Genomic DNA, 25043 nt, shown 5'->3' with positions numbered 1-25043 from the left:
GTAAGATTTCGCAGAGGTAGCCTCCCTCCCAGAGAAGGGTTTCCATGGATTTCCCGGGTGTCTTTTCTCAACTTGCCCTTGAGCTACCAGCTCTTTTTCTTTCTTTCTTTCTTTTATTGCAGTGCTTGGCAGTCAGTGGTGGGCGCCTGGCAGCTTTGCAAGCGTGGGGCAGGCGGTCAGCGAGCATTGCCGAGGCCGCAGGTCCCCGAGTGGGCGAGGCTGAGCTGCAGGGGGCCGAGCTGTCGCTTTAAGCTACAGACCATGGGAGGACTTTCTTTCCGCTCCGTTAAGAAAAACCTGTTCATGTGTTTAAGAATAACCAGTTTTAGATCCCTTTCAAACTTCAGGTGGTTAATTTTGGTTTAATGTCTTCCTAAGTACCATCACACTCTATAACAAGCCTCTGAGGTCCTTCATGGGCTGTGTAAAAACCACTGGTTTTCCTTCCTGTGCATTTCACCATAACTAAGTGTTTTCTTAAGATGTGTGAGAAGCAGAGTACCTTGACATGCTTTCTTTTTATCATCCATTCTTTGTGTTTTTCTTTTACATCCTCCCATTTTCACTTTTTAAAATTATCATCATCATTTCTTTCTCTCTGCCTGGTAAAGTTGCTCTGCACCTCTAGTCCATTTTCCCTTATATTTATTTTATAGCCTGTATGGAAACTACTTCTGAAATATTTCTTCTAAAGATAGCCTGGCTGCACCTGAACACAGAGTTCCTGGGAATAAATAAGACTTTTTTTTACTTACAACATCCCTCCTTACACAATCCAGGACCGACCGCTACAGACAGCAGTGCCAGGCCTGGTTAATTCTGAGAAAACTCCCCAAAAACTCCATCTATTTCCTAAGCGTCTGTTTTGGTGGTGACAGAGCATTAAACGAAAAGGCACTGCAAGCTCACAAATGCGGTTTGCTGCGTGTGTTATTCTAGTAAGCATGCAAAAGGGGTATTTATAATAGGGATACGAATGACTTTCCCAGAAAACCAGACCATTTCCACGGAGCCTGCCACTGGGAGCAGAAGCCTTCTGCTGCAGCGTCCGAGGCTGAGCCAGAGTAGCCCAAGCCTGAAGCTCCCCGCAGAAACACAGTCACCTCCCGAGCAGCTTGCAAGCAGCGAGACAGGGTCCCAGCCGCGAGGGACCCTCACAGGGCCCTGCCTGGACACCCAGCCGCTTAGCGAGCAGAGGGGTGCCAGGGCTCTCTGCGGGAAGGAACGCGCCCCGGAGAAGGGGGGGTTCAGTTCAGCATCCCACTAGGGCATTTCCCTGCCTCCTCCCGCTCACACCTGGCGCTTGTGGTACTTACGGGATTGCTTTTGTGGAAATTTCCGCCGGGGAAGTGTTTACCTCCCAGTGCAATTTAGTAGCTAGCGGTAAAGGAAAAACCTTTACCAGCAGATCACCGGCATGCAGAAGAGGCTCCACGGCCACTTATCAATGTGACAAAGCATCTTTTTTCCTCTTTGCCTACATACATTTTTAAAGATTACTGTTAAAAATAGCTTTTCCAAACAAACACAAAATACCAGCTGTTCTTTTATTATAATATAACATTTTAATGACTGCTCCACCCCCCCCCAGCAAAAGCAACCCAACCCAAGCCCTGCAGACAACTGCTCTCCCCCAGTACGAAGCCAACAGAAGAAGAAACCTTAACGTGTGTGCAGTGAGCTCGGGTTTTTTTTCTGTTTTTACATTTTTTTATGCAGTGACTCAGAGCTATGGATTGTTAAATGGAGAATTGGTCATATTTTTAAAACCCGGAGAAGGCTCGAGTTCAGCTCCGCCGCCTTGAGATCTCAGAGCTGGATGTTGAATTCTGCCTTCGCATGGCAGCAAACACCCTTGTGGTAAACTCCAGCATACAGTAAACACCACTCTTTGAACCACAGACATGTTAATTAACAGGGGTTAACAGATAACCAAGGGCAAGCATGGACATACCACCAGTGATGCTCCTGTAAGCGCAGTCCCACTTCATTGATTCTGGTCCAGATTTATGTTACTGTAGCCAGGGAGGTAACAGGTAAAACTCATAGGTGCGACGGCCCTCCGGAGAAACTGGTACTGCAACTCCTTCTAGCTCTTCCTCACAACAAGCGCTTCTTCCTAAATTGTAGAGTTTAAGTTTGTATTTAAAATCTTTGGAGCAAAATTAGTAAGTGGTTTTTTGACGTGCAGTGCAGTGTTACATAGCAGTAAGTCCTGGGTGCAATCCAGCACGTTCGGTGACGGGTCTCGTTTGTGGTGAGACGGGTGTATTATTTGCACGCGCAGTACATAACGTGACGCAGTGGAGACATACCGCTGACGTTAACCAAACACTATGGGTCTATCACGAGGAAGTGACCAGGAGTATCTCAACTCTTAGAGATACAGAGGATTGGCTGCTAATATATAAATAAGAGACCTTATTTGATCGCATGGGTCAGACCAAAAGGGTTAAGCCCAGAGGCTGCTGCGCAGAGGAGATGCTTTCCCACGGGAAGAGTCAGTGAAACCATGCGGGAAACTCCCCTTCATGATTAAAAGACCAGGTAGTAAAAATATCTGCCCCCTTCTACCAAGGATGTCCAAGGTGGTGGGCCATTTCTTTTGCGTCCACCTCCTTGCAAGACTGTGTTTTGTAAAATCTCGTTTATAAGAAAACCATTTTAAAATGGCAAAGGCTGCAGCCCCGGAGCTGCTACCTCCAACTCCCTCCTCCTTTGCGATCCTTGATGTTATGATTTTTAGAAAATACTAGAAATTGCACAGAACACATGCAATGAACAACATGTAATAAACTGAAGCCACAGTTTCACTGGCAATTTACTACAGCTTTTCCTATTGAGTTATCTTTCACGAGTTGCTCATCATTCTCACTACTTTACGGTGCCTGCTTGCTCTGTGAATAAAAAGACAAGTATTTCAAAACACAAATGGTTACAAAATACCACGCGGCCTGACAAATGTCCATCCTTTTGCGACTCTCCTGCGAAAAGGAAGTTCCCTTCCTTTGCAGAGAACGCCTAGAAGAGTGCTGGCTGCAGTCTCAGAAGCTGGTGGTGTACTCGTTTCTTGGGCTAGCGCTGGTCTCTGTGTAGCCACCAGCGTTTTTCGTTACCGTGAAAGCCCATTCGGCAGCTCGGTGTGGCAACAGCAGCTTGTAGGCTGCTGCCCTGTACTTCTTAGAAATGAGGTTGTAGAGGATAGGGTTGATGGATGCGCTCAGGTAGAAAAGCTGCAGGGCGAATATATTGAAGTACTGGGAGAACAGCATCGTCTTGGTGTCCTGGGTGTTTATAAATACGATCCTGCCGATGTGGAAAGGCAACCAGCAAATTACAAAGGCCAGAACCACCACAGCTATAAGACAAAATAACACATGCGACAGTTAAGGAGCAAGTTAACTTTTCAACCATCCAGTAAATTAAATTTTACATGGCTGATTTTGCAGGTTCTTCTAACTGGTACAAATGACATATAGAAATAACGGCATTAAATTGTTGGAAAACCACGAAAACGGGAATAGCATCAGGTCTGTTTGTTAGTCTTTGGATTAAAAGGTAACTGGTAAAATCTTCAGCTAAACCATGAGATGAGTTTGCTGAGAAAAATGTAAACAACTAACAGTGGTGTAACATCCATATAATAACATCAGGCACAACAAAGAGTCTCCTCGGCAACATCTGTAATGCCATGTGTGTGATATGAAAACAAAAGTCAGAATAAGGAGAGGTGTTTTTGTGGAAGCACACAGCAGCTCCATTCGCCACTGTTCTGTAATATGTCAACATTACTGAAAAAGACCGTAGCGTAAGGCTGAACCTCAGACACCCAGGCTCCCATTCGCACTGTTGTAATGGGATGGTTGCTAACGTAAAGACTTACAGTGTAGTTGGTCTATTGATTTTTTTTCCTACATGTGTCCCCAGACAATTACTGATGGAGACAGATATTTGACTAGATGATCTCTAGCGTGAGTCACTCCAGCTGTTCTCGAGGTCTTGTGTCACGTTTTAGCACGATACAAACAAATACAAATCCAAACACTCTTGCAATGGCATCATAGCAGGAGCAGATGAGGAACAATTAAATAAGCGTATTACTGTATCCGTATTTTTAGTTATTTTTGTTTATAAATGCACGTAAGTAAAACAAATACTCATTTATGGAGCATCCTTTGTGTTTCTCAGAGCTTAAAAAAAAGGGATCTAGCCAAAGCAAGTTCACACCTGAAATACATCACACGCGTAGAGCTGCTGGCTCTTTGAGATAAGGGGGAATCGGTCTGGTTCAGTGGATTCTGAGGAGATTGTTGAACATGGGCGTTTCTGTTGGAAAACCTTGTGCTTACTCCAGTGTGAATACCTTCCTGAAATAAGTTAGCAAAATGTACTCTCTTGGTTTACTAGTTTCTTTCTTTTGTGCTACGCTATTTCCATCCGATTACATCCTTACTAAAAGATGTCTCCCATGTAGCATGTAAATCCTTCACTAAAGGCAGAAAAAAAAATAACCAAGGCATTTTGGTTTATCCTCATTAATAGTTGAATTTCTTTTTTCTTTCCTTTTCTTTCCTTTTTTATTTCTTCAGATCGGCCACTATTTGCAAACTTTAAAGCTCCAGGGCAGACTGCGATCTCTAACTTTGCAGAGCCTGATGCTATGTTAATGAACATATGACTAAGAAAACGAGATAAAAATTAACAGCATCCTACATCAGCAGAAAGTGCTTCAGTGTTATGTGATTTGTCTGCAAATGGCTCGTAAGGGTTAAGCTGCTGTTTTTCAGCCTGCTTGGGCAACCAGTGGATTTACTCCTAGGAGAGCTACGAAAGACTGCTAAGAAAATCAAACTTATTTTTCAGAAGCAGAAATTTACTATCCAGAGGTGTTCGCTGCCCACTGGAAGAAACTACTGATGCTACCACAGTTTTTCTGAAGTTGCAGACTACCTTGTACTCGGTTCTGCTTGGTAAAATTCAGATAAAGGGTATTTCTACAGCAGGCAGTCGCGCTGCTGGATGAGCAATGCTGCACCAGGTGAAGCCTCAGCCGTGAGGGAGCGAAATCCCTGCCGCGGCGGTCCCCGGGAGCACAGGAGGGCTCGGCAGCACGGCTGGGATGTTCCCCTGTGCTATCCCTACCCTGCGTGGGAGCTGCGGGTGCTTCAACCCCAGTCCTAGCCCCAGCCGTGGCCCCCCAGCCCCGGTCCTAGCCCCAGCCATGACCCCCCAGCCTGAGGCGGGATGGAGGAGGGACTCACCCAGGATTTTGATCGCCTGGCGGTGCCCCTTCTCCCGGAGGACCGCATTGGGACCCCGCAGGCGGGCGTTGTTCTGCCACAGCTCGTGGCCGATGAAGCCGTAGAGGACGCTGAGGCAGATGACGGGCAGGACGAAGTAGAAGGTGGTGACCCAGAACATGGTGGCCAGCAGGCCGGACTCCACGGCCTGCAGGGTGGGCTTGCACTCGCGGCTGAAGTCGGTGTGGTTGTCGGGCTGCTCCACGCCGACCAGGAAGAAGAAGGGGCCGGCAGAGAGGAAGGCGAAGGCCCAGAGGACGCCGATGACGGCCTTCACCCGGCGCTTGGTGACAACCACCTTGGCCTTGAGGGGGAAGCAGATGGCGAGGTAGCGCTCCACGGTGAGGGCGGTGATGTGGAGGATGGTGCAGTAGGTGCAGCCCTCGCTGAGGTAGTGGGAGAGGCGGCACAGCAGCTGCCCGAAGATCCAGGGTCGGGAGCGCCAGAGGCGGTAGAGGTCGAAGGGCAGCCCCATGAGGATGAGCAGGTCCGAGACAGCCATGCTGCCCAGGTAGAGGTTGGTGGTGGTCTTCATGTCGCGGTAGCCGCGGATGACCAGCACCGTCAGGACGTTGCCCACCACGCCGACCACGAAGAGCCCCAGGCAGACGGCCGTGACTGGGACAAGCGCCCGCACCGGCAGCGCCAAGCACAGCCGCTCGTCGCAGGGCAGCCACGGCCGGGGCTCGCCCTCGCTGCCGTTCCCGCCGCCCCACATGCCGTCGGGGGACGCGGCCGCCTCAGCCCCCTCCGCCGCCGCCGCGGCGGGACGCGCCCCGCCGGGGGCAGCGCCACTCCTCCGGCCTCCTCCCCGCCCCGCGGCGGGGGCTCCGGGGGGGCGCCCGGCCCCGCCGCCCCTCAGCTCCCGCCGCCTCGGGGAAGCGCCGGCGGGCGGGGAGGGGCCGCGACCGCCCTGAGGGGAGAGGCCCTGCCGCGGCCCCCCGCCCGCCGCACCGGCACCGCCGCCGGGCAGCCGGGGGAAGGGAAGCGCTTGTGCAGCAGCGGTGCAGGCAAAGCGGAGTGACGACGACAACAACAAAAAAGAATGATAGTTTTATTTTCCACAGATTTTTAAAGATACTTTGCTACATAGTTTATGTGTTTTCTATCAGACTATACAGGTTCGTCTTCATGGAGTCCGACGTTGTACAATTGTAAAGTGATATGTTTGGTAGTGTATCTATAACGTTTTAAAAAGTTTAGAGTTTTTCTTTTTTTTATTTATTTTTGGAATGTACAGTATATGAGGTAAAATTAAGATTACATTAAAAACTGTCTTCAATGCAGTAATACGCACTGAGGCTCAAATGGCAAATACACTATTAAATGACTATCAAAAATAGGAGCTCATTTGAATTTTACTATGAAAAACATAAGTCACTGCAGATTAACTGTAGTAACAAATCTTACCGTTTTAGACATTCGACCGTAAGAAATCTCTGGGCTGTTACACGCAACCTCATTTGCACTGCCAAACATGGCACTTTTAAGAAGGTTCTAGAAAACATCAGTTATCGCGGTATCCTGCGGGAAGGTATCAGCCTATACGTACAAATGACAAATTCGAAAGAAAATGTAAACATACAGTACATTTTAAAGACACATCTTTCTCGCCACGTGGAGGCCGAGTTCTTCGCCTTTTTTTTAAAAAAAAAAAAAACGAAACTCAGCAACATTATTCTACAGCACAGATCATTGGACGTATAAACAATTACAATACATGCCCATTCTAATATAAGAGAAATTCTTCAGAGATCTTCAAAGCACAAGACAGAGGTTCCTTTTTTTATTATTAAGACTGACAGAAGTGTTTAATACCATTAAAAATGCTAAACTGAACACAACTAGAAGTCATTAATGATCCACTATCTTGTAACTCAAATAAATTAAAAATAGCTAATTACAAAGTGTATAACAAATAACGTAAGTGTGATGAGACAAGGATTTTTTTTTTTTTTTTAAAGATAGTTTCACTACAAGCTTTATGTCACTGGCAATCATTGACATCTAGCAAGATGTTCAATGGGATACTTGATAAAATTCAGTCTGGTCATTCAAGAACTCACAAATGCAAGCTCACAAAACATTGATGAGTTATGCAATTGCAAAGTGCTCTAATGCAACATTAACTACATGCAATCAACAATTTGGTACAGTATCCAAAGAGACATTACATTAAACATTAGGATCTCAAGAAAAAAGCAGCTTTAAGTCTTCTGGTGCAAATTACTACACTTCGTCTTCTGATTTGGTGCCCCAAAGAAAGAAAGAAAGACAGAAAGAAAACGAAAAAAAGGCAGTGCTTGATTCTGGTGGATATGGCAAGTGAATGCTGGGGAAACAGCAAAAATTCAATAATGAATTTTATCTCAAAAATCTATTAACTAGCCAAAATCAGAGGGCACAGACATCTGTATAAACTGCATCCAAAGGTCAACTTCAGAAATGTGTTTTTCAATTTAAATAGTAAGTCTAAGAAGTTCTCTCACACTCTCCCTTCTATATTCATAAGAAGTAAAAGAGGCATTTTTGTAAGTAAACGTCAAATCCTGGGGGTAAGATAAACCACTTGTGCCATCCCCTTGTAGTCTTTCGAAAATATCTACTTGCAGTGAAGAACTCCACATTTATCAGATAAGAAGCTTCCTTCATGCACTCTCTTCCATCCAGTTTATTATTTGCTGCCTGAGAAAAGCCCCTTCTGTTTTTCAGCATAAATCCTGCTTCCCAAATAATTAAGACAAATGAGGAGGTAGAAATACAGCGCTAAATTGCTTTCACAGCATCAGATTAATATTGTATACAGCACAAGTTTGTTAGTGTAAGTTCTAAATGTGATCTACACGGTCTTCCCTGTTATGGTAGCAACCCTTAAAAGTGTGGGCCAGGAAACCATTTTTACACTCGTGTTTACTGGTCAAACCCTTTTCATTAAACACTGCTTGCCTGCCCCATATAGAGTTTGTACTGCAAGAAGGCATATTAAAGAAAAGATTGTATTTCTGTGGCTTGCATTCTAACAACATGTGTCAGCCTATACCTACCAGTAAGCATTTGAAAGTGGCTGAAAATTTTTGCATCAGTCCCAATGCCGGTGCTAAATGCCTGTTTTTGTAAAAGCAAGAGAACAGAATTACTTTTAGATTATGAGAAAGTAAAATGTAATGGGCAGCATTCTAAAATAAATCTCTTTTCTTCACTTTATTACGAAGTACTGAATGATAACAGCAATCAGAATGGAAAAGATAGCAAAAAGTGCAAGGATGACAGCAGCACACACTTGGTCGCTCTGTGACCATTGTGTCCTTGTGGTTTGCACAGTGTCCTTGGCGCTTGCCGGTGGTTCAGTCCTCTGAGAGATGAACAGCACGGGTGCGCTGTAGGGGCCTATCAGGTCCTGGTGACCTACTGTCTCTTGGCACTGTCGAATGGCACATGCGCGGAAACGGTATTCACAGTTCAGCTGGAGGCCTGTGTATCGGAATGACCAGTCCGGACCCTTATAAATCTGGCAGTAAAGAAAAAAAAGCAATTCATCAAGTAAAAACGTCCTACATACACATATATATCCCAGTATGGTTTTGTTTATGGTGAAGGTAACTGTAAAAAGGGTGACTCCTCACCAGTGTTTTCACCCATGCAAAGAAAAATGGACAAAAAGCTCACAAACGCAATTTGAATGCCAGATAAAGTCTCCAGTCCTTCTGGTGAAACACAGGAAAAGAACTGCAGGTGCTTTTACGCCATGATGAATACACGCCAAATAAAACTCTGTCAGAAGCCCCAGTGTTAAGGTGTTTTAGTGACCACTTACAATGTAAATACAACACTATGGAATGTAATATACAATATTGTATCACTGGATTTTAGGTAATTAACTCTGTATCAAGCTACTTCATTAAGTCTAATCCAATCTAACATACTCTGTTGTAGTTAAGATATCATGTGTTTGAAATATTATAATTTATCCCAATAAACATTTTATCAGGAAAGCCACAAGGAGTCCTCTCTGCGATTCTTAATTTCGTCAGATCCCAGACACAGATGACTCTTCAGCATGGACTGCCTAATTCAGTGAAATCTAAATGCTGCCTTCTCAAATTAACTGATTTGCAGCTACGTAAAGGTCCTGTAAAAGCCCACGAAATCCCATGTGGGCGCAACTTTCTGTTTATAGGTGTATCAATAGGTACTGAGCTATTACGTGGGTAGCATAGTACAATTTGATTTCTCTCTTCAAACCCCTTCACCTCCCCCGCACCATTATCTGGATTTGCTTTATTCAATTGATAGCAGGATACAGAAATACCACATCATGCAGAAGTTTTCCCTACAGTTATCAGACTGTTCAACAGTGTTTCACAAATGCAAACTATCGACCATTCAATGAAAGAAGCAGGCAATCTCTTCCGATTTTGTTGTTTGAAGAGCTGTTGCTGTGCCTGTGGCTACTCACAGACTTAGAAAGTCCTCTGACAGCCAGGCAGCTGAGCTTTACTGCCATCTACAACCTAGAGACTGTTGTTTCTCTCAAGAAGTTGTTCCCACACTGAGACAGGGCAGGTCATTGGAAGTGCAGCTTCCTCAAAATTCTGCTAATTTACATCATGCGTTTGGTAGCGAGCAAATGAGCCACAGACACACATCCTACTCTAGCTACAGCTACGCCAGCTGGCATGGGTTAGTCAGCTGCTCGTCCCCAGTGCCTTGCCAGAAGTTGCTTTCCCCTCAAATGTGTTTGCTGGGGTATTTGTATGGTTGCTTCCTAACCCCTTTAAGAGCTTGACTGATGTATATAGCTCAAACAGCAGATTACTAAGTTATTTTGTATGTAGGGAGCAACAACATGAGCAACTCGGCTGACGGATCAGGGAGAAGGAGGAGAGGACAGTGAAGTTTTGGCAGGGAAATGATAGTAAACAGCTTGGAGTGGACTTCCAGGCAGTTTATTTTTTGTCCATGTCAAAGAAAATTGTCACCATCACGTCTAAGTATCTTAAAGGCCGTTTCCATGGTGTTTACTTCTTGACTGTTCCAATTTTAATTTTTGCAAACTAATCTTCTCATTTTATTTTAGTTTACTGTGCTAAACTGTTCTGGAGAGGCAAAAGGAATCATGCACCTCAGTCTGCTGTGATGTTTCCAGGCATAAAGCGTAACCTTTATTTTCTTGTCCAGCTCACTTGGCAATGCACACTGCTAATCAACGTGTGATTTGACTCCGTGTCTAGAAGCAACACTGACCACGCCTTACTTAAATACTTAATGTTGCATTTACAATTTTAAAATTACAATAAAGAATATTCACATGGCAAGATAACAAACACCCTGGATTATAGTTCATCTTTTACTGAAAAATTTAACAAATGGACACAACAAACATAGCACTACACTAAAAGTTATGAACTATGAAAACATTAAGGCCTATAATCTACCAAAGGACAGGCAAAACTTATTTAGTATTGACCTATAATAAAATTATAATATACCAAAATTAATTGTTTTTCCTTCCTGGAAGGAAACCTACTTGCTTAATAGTGTGAAACAGAGTTTCCAAGCCTGATTTCATGTCAATTATCAGCACCGCACATCCTCTTTTAAATGCAGACTAATTTGTAGCTTAGTGTTTCGAATTGGATCTTTGGATAATCAAACCTGAAATTAAAACACACTCTCAACTGCTTGACCCTTGTAGTTACAGCATGCCCTACTACTGAAATGGTCCTATGGTAAAAAACTAATCACTAAATTATATTTTAAAAGTTTCCCTACACCTGAATGTCTATATTGCATAAGTAGGGGGTCTTTCCTATCTGCAGTTCTCTGTACAGAAGTATGACTTTGACAACATCAAAGCTTTTATAATATTGTTTACTGCCTTCAAGCAGCTCTTAGTGCAAAGGGAACCCTTTGTTCTTTTTCTCGTAAGTCTCAATTCTGTATCATTGAGTGGATGTTCTCTTTTTGTCAGTTCTTCCCATTAGTGGACAATTTCCTCACCACTTGAGGTGTCAAGTTGTATTTAGCAAACATCAGTGTAACCCAGAGAGGCTGCAACTTACCACAATATTTATATTTATTAAATCTCTTTTCTCTGTGATAATGGTTTGACGAGATACCACCTTATATTATTTAGTAACAAAAAGTTAGCATGGTGACTAAAACCATACTGGAACACAATAATCTTTAATCTAAACTAGTTACCACAAATACTAATTGAGGAAAAATACAGTAACTTAAACACATCATACCTGTTTGAATTCTGAGTCTTTTCCCACCATGACCTGAAGACAGTAGATAACCGGATCACCCTTCATGGGCTGCAGAACCTCCCATGCGATTTCACAAGAGTGATCGTTTATTCTCTCTATCCTTGGTGCTGAAGGAAGAAAACACAAAAGTGACAGCTAGCTCTGCTTTCCCCATCACTTAATGTTATATTCTAACAACTTTTAAAATTCTGTATTCTATCTGCTATTTTGTCTCAGAGAAACAAAAGATTCAGGTTCAAATGTATTTTTCCTACAACGTTTTCTGGAACAACAACTAACAATTCACATAGGTCTCTATTGCTAGTTTAGGTATCATCCAAGAGAAAGCAAGTAAAATTTGGTGACTGCAAGTGTGTATCATATGACAAAAAAAAAAAAGCTCCTATGCTTAAAATTATTCTGAACATGCTAGGAAGAATTTTCACCTCAAATTACTCTAACAGCCTGATCACCCTCTCCTGGCAAGGAAGGATTCTAAGTACAAACCTTCTTATGTCAAAGAATGCAAAAACCCTAAGTCTCTCATTTTTGGAGCGAGTATTTTAGGCTTTAGGCAATTACATGAAAGGAGCATTTCCTACCCCTACCTGCACTTGGAAAAGGGCTTAGTATTCTAAACCCCCCAAATACAACACAATACCAAAACCAACTTGCCATCCCCCCACCCCCCAAATAAAAGCAGCAGCACCTTTACCTTTCAAGGCAGCTGGAACAGATTTGGGAGTAGTGAAAACATACTCCTGAGAAAGGGGACCTTCACCAGCTTCATTACATGCCTGAATACAAAATTTGTATGATGTTGACTCACTGAGTCTTTGTACTTTGTATGTATGACACGGTCCTCTGTATAAGGATACAAACCTGAAAATGGAAAGAGTAGCTTATTTTAAACAGAAAATGACTTCTGAAGTAGCTACAGTATTGTCTTGAAATCTATTCTCATAATTTCCCAGAATCTAACGAGAAGCCCAGAAATACTTATTTTGGAGTTAAACAGTGTTCTGGCATTACTATAAAACAATAAGCTCGTTTTCCAGGACCAAGCTCTTATTTCTCATGTCTTTGAAATAAAAATATCTTTTACACAAAGAGTACTACAGATTGTCTCTTGGCAAAAATGGTCCTAAGCATTTTCAGAAATCCTTCTGCACTTGAAACAATGAGAAAGGACAGCAGTTCTCTCTCTCAGTGAGCTGCGTGCACTGCCTTTTTTTTGGCCATCCACTCCCCCAACATCTTTAGCTTTTCAAAATTAGTTAACTAGATTTTAGCTTTTTGCTCCTTTGCAACTCTCCCTTACTACACCTAAGAAAGGCTCATGGATCCAACTGCTCTTGTACATCATTGTCAGAGATGGGTGACTGATGAAACTCACTCAGATTGGCACAGGAGGCCAGAGCCACACTTGTAGCGCACACCAAGTCCCATTCTGAGAGCTTTGTAGACTCTCCTTCATGTTATAATTCTTACACAGACTGATCTTGGCAGCTCTTATTTGATTTTCAATTTTGGTATCCCCAGGACACAGCACAAGTTTTTCTCTTTCTGCAGGGGTTATCATCTACTTCGACTTGTTCTTTTGTTTTAAATTTAAAACAGATGGTACCTGCACATGACCTAGTCTTTGGTAATGGTAATGAATTTCTTTCCAGTTAAGAGTCTAATTTCTTTTCCTCCTTACAGCAGAGCAATTTCACAGCAGATCTATTTTGTCTCACTGTCAAGCTAAAGCTACTCAGAGATGCAGACACAGTACATAGTGTAGCAGTACTGTTCATTTTACCATTTAGGCAAGGGTACTTGCTGTACCATCTCAGCTTACATTCCAATTTAACATGAGAGAAGGATCCCTTAAAAACCATAATTTTTACTATATGAGTTTATTTTCCACTAAAAATAATTGCATATAAAGACAACAGAGAGTAAAGAATTCATCCTTTCCAACATCAAGTATATAAAATCCACAAGACTGATTGGACTTGATACTTTGACAAAATACTTAACCAAACGTGAGATAGAGAAAAGTGTGCTGGTGCGAAACATTTCATTAAACTCTTCATATTGAACTGTAAATAAAAAACTATGAAGTTTTTAATATTTCCCAGCACAGAGCACTAGAGCCCTTCTTGCCCTGCCAGACCAGATGACCTCCTATGTCTGTTGTAAATTCAGCAAAGCATACGGAATTTTGCCCTTTGCTGCCATCTCCCAAGCATCAGACCACAGCGATACAGGGCAGATTAAAGCGATGTCAAAACCAACCTTCCGTTCTTATCCTCCATTTGAAGGTGGTACTGAATGGAGTCAGTTAGTGCTTTTGCAGTTCCCTCTCCCCATTTCAGCTTGAGAGTCTGCGAACTGTATGCAGCACATTCCAGGCGAGGTGGGTCCGGGGGGAGAGGCTTTGTTTTCAGTTTTATGGTGTGGCTGAAAGGACCCGCGCCGAGACTGTTCAGGGCTTGAATTCGTACTCTAGTATTTGAAAAAAGAGAGAATAAATTAACTTGAAATTAGATTCTAAAATATAACTGGTCATTTCCACCATTCACATTCAGGAGAGAATAATGGCACCAAATAGATGGTACTTTCTACAATGAAGACTTTTATCAATATTATGCTTTGATAGACTGTCATGAATATGCAGGAGCGTCACTTTCCTTGCTGCATTTTAAGGAGCTGGATTGATTAAAAATAAAAATATGTTAGCATATTTGCATCATTCATATTAGTGAAAAGATGCAAAAGCTCTATCAGCTACTTCAAGATTGGTCCATCTTCCTGACCCCGCAAGGCCTTGTACCAAAATTTTTGATAGCCACATTGAAGAGATGAGGGAAGGTCAAAAAAACCCACCCCAAAAGAGGTGAATCCGTATTTTTGGCTATTACATCAGGTGAGTTTAAGGATGACTACAGGAAAGTTTTACAGGCTTTTTGGAACAGATTGGATTCATGTGAAAATAAAGTGATGGTGCCCAGCCAGCCCTCTTGCTGTTTTCACTGGTAACACATCTCTGGGTGCCTGCAAACACAAGCCATCTTGGGTCTGCTTGGACAGGGAAGGGGGGCGGAACTAGAAGTCGTCAAAGGACACATGGCTGAGGGGTCTGTAGAGCTTGAGATTCAGGGAGTTGTGTTTTTTTTTTTTTGGATACTCCATGGAAAACAATGCTGGCATTAGGGTTACAAGAATTAAAAGAAGTAGCCAAGAAATTTATTTCTAAAAAGGAAAAAGCAGAAAACAGAGAAATATCTCACAGGTAGTCATAAGACAGCAAAGTGTGTCTAATCTCATTCTGCAGACTAACATTTGATTGTCTAAAACAGTATCTAGGTAACTGGAAAAAAGTAATCACAATAATTAAATTCGGAAACAATCAACCACACAATTTCAAAATATTGAAACACAAATGTGTGTGCAGGCTTAGAATAAATATTTCTCCTTCACTACAGTAATATTTAACATTATGCTAATTTATTATAGCACAGAACTAGGGTCAATATATGTAATTTTTTATTTGCACAAAGAGTTGACAGTGTATTCTATAAAAGCACTTTTGTGGGTAGAAGTACAGAAATATCTCTGCAATAGAAGCTTCTCTTTTTTCAGTTTGTTGACACAGAGAGCAATGGCTCTTCACATTGCCGGCATTATTGTTAAATACTTAGAAGGCACACAGAAACATTGTAGTCTTACAGCGTTAAAAAAGTAAAAACAAATCTTTAAGGATTCAGAAAACTGCATAGCCAGATGCTATTCTATCTATACTGAAATCAGTGTGCACTTAAATTCTATCTTCAGTGGGACTGACATTCTCCTTCAAGTTTTAACACTGAGGACATGTTTTTGTAACAGGAATGTAGAGTGCCTTCAAGCAGAATTATTGATTTTTACATTTATATTTTTCAGTAACCCTTAGGCCAAACATTCGGGATGATTTAGCAACTAAAATTCTTCAAAAAAGATTTAAAATTGATAGATTTTCAAACCGATATTCTTCATGCTGACTGCCACCCAACTACTTGCTATTTCTGCAGAAAAGGCATCACAAGTTGCAATGCGCTGTCATTACATCAGACAATCCAGTCAAAAAAGACTGGACATGGTCCTCCCTTGGATGGATTTGATCTTGTCAAACAGATTAGAGGCCATCTATCTATGAAGCAACCAGTCCAAAAAAACAGTTATGAATCTGAATCTGTAATCTGAATTCAGTCAGACTGACACATTAACCAGACAGATGCAACAATACCACAATAAACAAACTAACATAAATTGTTCTTGAAAGAAAATTAAAACAGCACAGGACATCTATTTATGATGATCATCATTACAAAGCTTCCTTTTGCTCCATGGCTATGTACTAATGCATCTCTGAGAGTAATACAGAGAATAAAAAAATACAAGGAAACAAACAAATAACGAATCTGCTCTTGTGGAAGAAACAGTAGGCTGTCAAGTAGCTGTGCATGGCATACCTGTAGGTAGTATCTGGCTGTAAGCCATCTATAAAATAGGTCAGAACCTTCCCAACGGTTATTGGCTGCTTATCTCCAAAGTCTATGCTGTAGCCAAGGATTTCAGATCCATGGTCACAAGGTTTTTCCCAGCTTATAGCAAGGCATGTGGAAGGAGAATAGTGTGGACTTTCAACTTCATCTTCACTTAGTCCCCGAAGACAAGTCACAACTGCAGGTACAGAGGCTGGAGTCATACATGCCACTACTTCACTGAAAGGGCCTGCACCTGCAACATTCACTGCCTGCAAATGCAAAGTAGGCCATGTTTTTACGGCAGGGTCAATTCCCATTTCCAGATTTCACTAACAATAGTTCTACGTCTTTACCTGAACCCTGCAATAATATATAGTGGCAGGCAAAAGCCCCTTCATGTCACAGTTGAGCCCAGGCCCACAATAGGAGATCTGCATGCATCCTTCCACACCGCCCCATTCCAGTCGATACTCCGTGATGTCAGCTCCATTACTCACTGGAACCTTTAAAATGGATATAAACAGTTAGAAGTTAAATTCACCGACTGAAAAAAAAATCAACCAAACTCACCACATCTATATTGGTTTTTTGACAGGAATGTTACACTCCCATTTCTTTGCTGATTTTTAATTTAGTACAATACAGCTAAATCAGAATGCGTTACTGGCCTTAAGTCACCTAATCTTTAAAAACACTATTTACTGTTGCAGAGACTACTCTATACAAAGTAATTGTGATTGCAGTTGCTTAAATACAGAGACCATTTAGCATATGGCATTTGGCTTAGGAGCCTGAATAGTCAATGGCAAGAGATGGTCTTCTTGAGAGGGCGATTTAGGGTACTGGAGTTTTCACTGACTGGGTCTATAGTGCAGTGATGACAATAGGCAAAAGCACACTGGTGCTAATGTCTTCATCTTACAGATTAAAGGACTCCTTTGGAGCACATCATGGCTCTTGTGCATGGAAACTAGGCTGCGAGCACAGTGGGAAGCAGAAAATTGTGCACTGTCTTTTCGCAAGATAAGAGTTGTGAAGCAAGCGGGAGACACCCTTAAGCAACAACACAGACCTGAACTGAAATGCCTGCTTGAGTAGCCTGTTTTTCCTCACTACCTGCCCTAGGAATCCAAACTTAGCCTCCCAATTTTGGGAGTTGAATGGTTTTAAAACTCCTTAGAAATAATAATTTGAAGTACAGTTAAAATCACATGTACCAGTGCCAGACTAAGATATGACACTATGGAAAGATATCAGCAGTCAATGAAGTAATAAAGAAAAAGCCAACCAAAAAGCCAGTGCCCCCCCAGTCAACAAATAATTTCTTAGATCATGAAGAAAACAGGAGAAAAATGCTGCTGCTGTTTTGGACTAAATATTCCAAGACAGCAATCACACCAAGGTGCAGATAACAATTGCTCCAAAGCATGTTTTTTTCTTTACCCTTCTGTTGAAAGAAAAGTATTTGCTGCTTTCAGTGTTTAGGCTATGTGAAGATCAGTGACTAAATACAACAGCATTTCAAAGGATAACATTTGATGCTCCTGAGCTGTGACTGATAAGGACTCCCCTTCCCTTCTCTCATTTACAATGAGACATGTTTGGTGAGAGAACTAATGCAGCTGTGGATGGCTGTGCAACTCTCAGTGAAGATGGAGTCATTTCTCAATGTTACCGCTGTAGATCTAACGGAGTTCACCTTATCAGAAGTAGAGGAATCCAAGCCAAAAAGCGCAGGGATGACAACAAATTGGCGGGAAGCATTTGATATGCTGAAGGGTATGGCTACCGGAGGAATTTCAACAAGCAAGGTCTGATACAAACTTCAGGAAGTTCAACTAAGACAAAGGCAAACACAAAGTCCTGGATAGAACAGTACAGGCTGAGGAGCAACTTTACCAAAAAAGAACCTGCGCATCCTAGTGAGAAAGCTGAACGTGAGTCAGCAATGTGTGACGAAGGCGAATTACATACTGGCTGTATTAGCAAAAGAGCAGCAAGAAGGCTAAAAGGAGCAATGATTCCCCTCTAACCCAGCACTTCTGAGGCTGCATCTCCAGTACTGTGTCCCGTCCTGGGCTTCCCAATACAAGATAGACATTGACATAACGGAGTAAGTCCGGTGAAGGGCCACGAAGGGGGAGTGCAATACACAATAAAAAGGTAAGGCTTATTTGATATTAAGATGATAAGGCTAAGGGGAGATCTTACTGCTGCCTTAAATTACTTACTGGGAGGTACAAAGAAGATGATGTCAAATTCGTTTTGGAGGTGGCACAGTGGCAAGACAAGAGGCAAGAGTCATGACTTCCACTAAAGGATATTAGACATAAAGGAAAAAATTCTAGAGCATGAGAGAGTTTGCCCAGAGATGGCTTTATCAGGCTGCAGAATCTTCATCCTTGGAGATAAGCAAAACTTGACTGGACAAGGCCCTGAGAAACCTGACCTAAATTTAAAGTTAGCGCTGCTTTGAACAGAAGGTTGAACTACATGACATCCAGAGGTCCACTCGTACCTTAATTACTCCATGATTCTACAAAGCAGACATCTATATTGGTCAAATTAATACTACCTGAACATTGTAAGAGATTTCTTCAAAAGGCTCTGCCTTGTAGACATTTAAGGAGAGCTCCTCTGACATGCCCAGTAGGGAGCATGAACTCTACCTTCCAGGTAAAATGGTTTAATCTTTTTTTTTCTGTACAGTTCTGTAACTCAGATACTTCATTCCATCTCAAGCCACTGAAAAGCTGTGTTTAAACAGTATTCCCAGATAGAATCTTCCTTTTTACAAGATTAATTTTTATCTATTGCATTTTTAATCAGATATCTAAATACTACGGATTTATAAGAAGTCTGTGATGCTTTTGCTACATTATTACTGATGTAATTATATAAAATTAAATCAGCTTATAAAAACAGCAAATGCACAATAATCGATTGTATTATATGGATATATTCGCTCTGAGGAAAGATAACTACATTAAAGAAAAATTTTAAGAAGAGCCTGCATCACTCAGGAATGCAGTGCAGCAGTTGTGGCAAAACTCTTAAACAAAAGAACAAATTAAGATCTCAAGTACCTGCGGGCTGCCAACTTACAGCTGTCACATATTGGTATGATGAATGACTTTAAGGTTTTACCTACCAAGTATTGGATAATCGGGTAAGTATGTTTAAAAATGTGATTACAATACAGTCTTAAGCATGGCATTCTTACCTCCCATGACACCTGAGCACATGCAGCAGATCTGCATGCCACTTGAGGGGGCTTGCACTGATCTGGTGGTCCAGGTGCTGTAGTTATTTCACATTTTTCCGAGTAAGGTCCAAACTATTAAAAAGGGAGTTGATACAACTAAATTGTAAAAATAAAATTACTACTTTTTAAATAACATTTTACCGTAGTAGGGACATATAATAGCAGCCTGAAACTTTGTATTACTTGCTTATAAAATAAATCTTTGTGGACTGTGGATTCAGGATTTATTTCAGTATCTGACTGTTGTTCAGAATAGCTGCAAGACTCTTCTTCTTTATAGCAAATGCAATCAGAATAAATCTGACACTTCAAACTCTCAGGCAAAACAGGAAAGTACTATCCAAATCTTTATTTTGAAGTTACATATGATGGCTGGACTGTAACGTAACACAATTTGTAATTGCCTATTTATAGCTATCTAAAAGAAATAAAGGGATTCAAAAAATGCTTGAGCTATAAACCACTCTTTGTGGGGGGCAGATAAAAAGTCAGGTCAGTGCTTCAAAGCCTTAAGCTGTAGACATCTCCACAAAGAGTATCAGCTGGTCCTGATAGTTTTATGAAGAGAATGTTATTGAACAAATGCAAGCAGCCCTGCCTCTCTGTCTTTAAATCAGGACTTTAGATACATAATTAAATAAAGCATGTTCTACAGCAACAATTGGTTTAAACACATTTAATACTCCAAATAGAGAAAATGTTCTTGTATCTGATAGAACCTGTATCAGAAGTTAAACTAAACATAAAAAGGAGAGAGTCAGGAAATGCTAATTATTGTGTTCTAGAACACCAACAGCTGTAAAAATAAAGGTCAATCAATTTACAAAGCTGTGTACAGAAAATAATTTACTACCTTACTTCACATGAGAATATTAAAGTTGCAACAATGCTGTGATAGAGTACTCAGCATTTCCTAACCATTTCCCAATGCTATTTTTCAGATATAAGGCATAATTAGCTTCCCTTCATCTAAAACCCCCTTTATTATAAGCTGATGTTTAACTGCCTGTTCCCACACAACAATAAGCTATGTGAATCAAATGACTCTGCATTAGGAAATCCTCATTTTAAAATTACTGTTAAATGCTTCTTTTAAAAGAGAAAATCCTTAATAGTGATTGCAGTCTCTGGAACTAAATTCATTTCAGACTGCCTCCTTACCCCAGCCTTGTTAGCTGCTCGCAGTCTGAAGTTGTACATCCTCCCTGGAAGAAGGCTGCCTACTGTGCATTCAACATCAGAGCCTTGGTAAACCTCTCTGTGTTCTTCGGTTTCTGTCTGAAACATTTCCAGACCATAACAGGTAATGGGTGAACCACCGTCTACCTGAGGTGGTCCTAAAAATAAGAAAGAAAGAAAAGCTTATTTAATTTTAACACATACCACATTTGGATCCCTTACACTCACTAATAGTTTTAATAGAGTTACCCCAGCGCAGCTGAATTTCTCTTGCTCTTGGTCTACCCTGTAGCCTTGGAGGTTGGCATGGACCAGGAACCACTGCTGGTGTCTGCACCAGTAAAGAATCAGATGCCTACAAAGGAAAGATAGATGAATTAAGTCAGCTAGGCCAAAACAAGCACTATCAATTATGCCACAGATAAAGGCAAAGACTTGAGTCAGAAACAGGATCTTCCATTTTTTGAACTACATCTTCAAATACATGAAGATGCTTAAGTGATCTGGTATGTATTTCTCATATCTATATAAAACATGCTACAGTAATCACACAATATGCAAAAATTAACTTTCATTTTTGTGTTTTGGTACACATGCAAGGGGTAAAATTAAAAACAACGGTTAATTATCAGTACAAACCTAGTATAGATGCTTGAAATATGACTTGTTCAATGTATACTCATTCTCTTTTCCATCAAACTACAGTTTAATGATTTCTAAAACCTTACTCTGAGGGTTGTCTACTTTCTGTGCAAGAACCTCTCAGAAGGCAAAAGTGGGCAGAAAGGTCAATCAGAAGAGATAAAAAAAATTGAGATTTCAACTTTTTCATTGCTTAGTAATACTTAATGTGCAACTTCCACCTCTGATTTGAAGTGCGTGCAAAAATACATAGCATAACAACACGCAGCAGATGGCATTGACTGTTCTGGATGCAGACAGAAATGAGTCAGAGACAATGCGGGGTTATTAGCTTCAGTGTGATACAGAACAAATATGAAGTTGGTAAGCCTTTTAGTTTACAAGAGATGCATCTTAGAGTTTCATTTCACAACTTCTTTCTACATATGTTCCAGAAAGAGTGGATTGGAAGCTCTGCTGCTTTTCAGTTCCTTTGAAATGTATTGTTGCACTGAACAACTGATGTTATTTAAAAAGCAGAATGTTTCTCAGGAGGCATATGTCTATGACAAGCTACAGAAAAGTTTAATTACAGCTTTCTTTACTATTCTTCTGTTGATTTCTGACACCTTCAGAAAGTATCAGGACTTTCTGAAAGTTATTTTCTCTTTGGTACTCAAATAATGTTTATTCGAGACTAATGGGGTTGGGCTGTGGCGAAGGAGGTTGGCAGAGCAAAAGTCTCCAAAGACATACATGCACCTGTGGTCAGGTGACTGGGAAGCATACTGCCTTCCCCCTTCCCCTGTACAACAGCAAGCTGAGCTGCGGCGAGAGGGAAAGCACTGCAGCTGAGCCAGCACCGAAGGAGTCCAGGTTCATTCTTAAGACAAGGCGGCTGCTGCAGGAGACTTCTATGTGAAGGAAGAACACATGAATTTCATATAGTAAAGAGGGGCTGGGGAAGAAATGGCAAACACGAAGAATGCAAGGCTTTAGATTTTCAGGAGATCAGCTTGACAGTGAAGCCCTGCTGGAAGTCTGTAGAGAGCCAGGGCTGGCTTTGTTACACGTGCTGCTGGGAAGAAGGGAGAAGAATACAGCATGACATTTTGGCACTGGAGGCTGAACTACACCACAGAAGTGACAGCGCAAATGTGGTGTATGTAATGTGTATATATGAGGGAGCATAGTACAGCACACCAAATTGTTTGGGAATACTGAAAAGTAGGGCAATGTAAACATTTTGATCGTGGCTGAGACAGCATGGGAAGAGACTACGGAGCACAACACTGTAAAGCCTGGGGAAACACTCTGTCCTCCCCGGCCTGCTGGGCTGACTTGGCTGCTCAGACAGGTACTCCACTGACCACACGGCAAACATTTAAATTTACACTCCTGTCCTGTGTTAGACCTTAAGAAATGACATTCTATCAACGTATCACACAGGAAAAGACATAGTATCTGTTTCTGTAAATAAGAAAAAGCACTTTAAAGAAAATAAAGTATCAGAAAAGAATACTCACATTTATTTCTTTACGAAATGGGCAGAAACTTGAAACACTGTGCATCAATACTGGAACTTTTCTGAGGTACTAATTATGGCTATTTTGTTAGGCACTTCTGTATAATATTTGCTTATTAACTATTGGACCAGATTTTCTTAGAGAGAGAGAAATTTTATTTAACAAAAATATTAGCTCATATTACCATGCTTTGTCCTCCTTCCCCAACGCAATATACACGTAAGCGATAGGAACAGCCAGGATTCAGTCGGTCACACATATGTTCCCTAGCAGCTCCACTGTATATTGTGTCCCATTTGTTTCCTGAAAGGTTAGAATAAGTGTGCAATGAACCAAGGTGTAATTTGCCACATTTCAGTCCCAACTACACTGGTATCCTAGCTTCACTAAATAAGTGTGTGCCTGATGTTTATCAAAAAAATTTAAGGCTTGCTTTGAGTTTCCTGGAAAAAGATCCAATAACTTCATAAAGATAGTTTCCTAGGTAAATTTGTGTAGATCTGCTGAAGTGAAATATCTTCCTGATTTGGTATTCACATTAACTAGGAGAGAATTTACTTTTAATGAAGAAGTTATTACTGGGCCAGCAAGCACATTCAAACACATAACCAAATAAATAGGAAACATACAAAACCAAAATTTTCCATAGAAAAGAAACTTTTAATTACAACATTCATTTTGCAGACTGTAACTACAGTTTACAATTGATAAAGCTTGTTCCTGTATTCCTGAATGGCCCAGCACCATCTGAAATACTGATTTCATTCTTTGCTATTCAGCCAGATTCTTAAATCAGAAACTCTTTAGCATTCTCCCTCTCTTTTTAAGAGATTAAGCAGGGAACCTGGGAACTTTTAATTAAATCTCCAACAACTCAATACATCACAGAATTTAGAGGACTGGGAATGAAACGTAATGCACAGCTCACTAAATCTGCATGAAAGGCTCGGGTAAATCATTCCAAAAGCGACTTAATGCGAACACGCGATGGAGTAAGGAAAGTGATAGACTAAGTATCAAAAGAACCACAGCTGAGACCCCTGACAGGGCTGCCATTACAATTTGGGGACAGTGCGCTGTCTTAATCTGACACAGCACTGGAGAAGTATAAACTTTCATTCTCAGTGTCATGGTTTAACCTCAGCTGGCAACTAAGCACCACACAGCCGCTTGCTCACTCCCTCCCCCCCCTTCGCCCCGCTCAGTGGGATGGGGAGAGAATCGGAAGGGTAAGAGTGAGAAAACTCGTGGCTTGAGATAAAGACAGTTTAACAGAACAGAAAAGGAAGGGAAAATAATAACAACAACAACAATAATAATAATGATAGAATATACAAAATGAGTGATGCACAATGCAATGGCTCACCACCCGCACTGACTGATAACCAAGTAGCAATCACTACTTCCTGGAACATGCCTACCATTCATATACTGAGCATGACGTCATATGGCATGGAATACCCCGTTGGCCAGCTGGGCCAGCTGTCCTGGCTATGCTCCCTCCCAGCCTCTTGTGCACTTGGCGGAGCATGCAAGCTGAAAGTCCTTGACTATAGGGAACTTAGCAACAACTAAAAACATCAGTGTGTTATCAACATTCTTCTCATACTAAATCCAAAACACAGCACTAGGAAGAAATTTAACTCTGTCCCAGCCAAAACTAGGACACTCAGTGTGACTGTGTTTCTGAATTTACTAAGGTTACTTAAGAGGTCTAGATTTTTAAATAATTTAGCTGGATAGCTTTATGTCCAGTTTAGAAATATTGTTAATTTCCCTTCTGTATGAAAGGACAGAAAAGCAAATAGCAGAAACAGTTATCCCAGCTGCATCACTGTTCTCCTTTAACAGTGATAAATGTAGCGCTAGTTTTTCCTTCATCTCTCACACTCCAACAAAGCTACGTGGCCCTGTCTTCTTGCTCTAAAATGTCTGAAATGTGTAATTTCATTTCCAAAACAGAATACACCTAATTAGTAAGTTAAATACAGAGCATCTCTTTCGACACAGAGTTTTATGGCATCTTCTTTCTAACCCAGAGAAAAAGAACCTCTTGTATACAAGCATCAACATCCCTATTTTCTCAATGGCAGTCCCTTGTAATAACTTTCCCTATCATAATACACATTTTACTCTTCCCACAGGTGCACACATGCAGAAAAAAAGAACACAGCTGAATGCCAACATATGTTCCTAATACTTACCATTTAAACCTTCAGACATTTCCACAACGTATGTATTTATTGCTGCTCCTCCATTGTCTTTTGGTGGATCTATAAAAAACAGCAATATTCCTACTAAGCGAGGTAAATGAAATGGTTTTGTAGCTTTTGGGGAGAATTTACAAAAGGCAAAATTAACAGCCGACTGGAGATGGGTGCTTATTT

At 41.3% G+C, this 25043-nt stretch overlaps 2 protein-coding genes across 16 annotated transcripts in view; both read right to left on the bottom strand.

Annotated features, from left to right (window-relative positions):
- Window positions 1-1535: 1535 nt before the first annotated feature.
- Window positions 1536-6052, bottom strand: MLNR (motilin receptor). Its single transcript, XM_075139892.1, has 2 exons — window positions 5262-6052; window positions 1536-3358 (listed from the first exon to the last, which is right to left on the bottom strand). The coding sequence occupies exons 1-2, from the start codon at window positions 6016-6018 to the stop codon at window positions 3045-3047; spliced, it is 1071 nt and encodes a 356-aa protein (XP_074995993.1). The 5' UTR covers window positions 6019-6052; the 3' UTR covers window positions 1536-3044.
- A 283-nt stretch (window positions 6053-6335) lies between these two features.
- Window positions 6336-25043, bottom strand: part of FNDC3A (fibronectin type III domain containing 3A) — a 131038-nt gene continuing 112330 nt past the window's right edge. For all 15 annotated transcript variants that reach the window (XM_075139616.1, XM_075139612.1, XM_075139610.1 and 12 more), the window contains 11 exons: window positions 24861-24929; window positions 22841-22959; window positions 20759-20864; window positions 20492-20667; window positions 19289-19402; window positions 16419-16568; window positions 16051-16334; window positions 13835-14044; window positions 12267-12433; window positions 11552-11679; window positions 6336-8808 (listed from right to left, as the gene is read on the bottom strand). In XM_075139616.1, the coding sequence (XP_074995717.1) occupies window positions 8497-8808; window positions 11552-11679; window positions 12267-12433; window positions 13835-14044; window positions 16051-16334; window positions 16419-16568; window positions 19289-19402; window positions 20492-20667; window positions 20759-20864; window positions 22841-22959; window positions 24861-24929 (1835 nt within the window). In that variant the 3' untranslated portion in view covers window positions 6336-8496. The remainder of the gene's footprint in view (window positions 8809-11551; window positions 11680-12266; window positions 12434-13834; window positions 14045-16050; window positions 16335-16418; window positions 16569-19288; window positions 19403-20491; window positions 20668-20758; window positions 20865-22840; window positions 22960-24860; window positions 24930-25043) is intronic.

Source organism: Calonectris borealis, chromosome 1 (genome assembly GCF_964195595.1).
Source record: "Calonectris borealis chromosome 1, bCalBor7.hap1.2, whole genome shotgun sequence".
In the NCBI taxonomy this organism is placed as follows: domain Eukaryota; kingdom Metazoa; phylum Chordata; class Aves; order Procellariiformes; family Procellariidae; genus Calonectris; species Calonectris borealis.
This window is presented reverse-complemented; position numbering and strand designations above follow the sequence as displayed.

Excerpts from the sequence above, each read along its gene's own strand:
- MLNR (XM_075139892.1), bottom strand. The coding sequence starts at position 6,018 with ATGTGGGGCGGCGGGAACGGCAGCGAGGGCGAGCCCCGGCCGTGGCTG. Across the intron at positions 3,359-5,261 it reads CCAGGCGATCAAAATCCTGG|CTGTGGTGGTTCTGGCCTTT; the intron begins GTGAGTCCCTCC and ends TTTGTCTTATAG.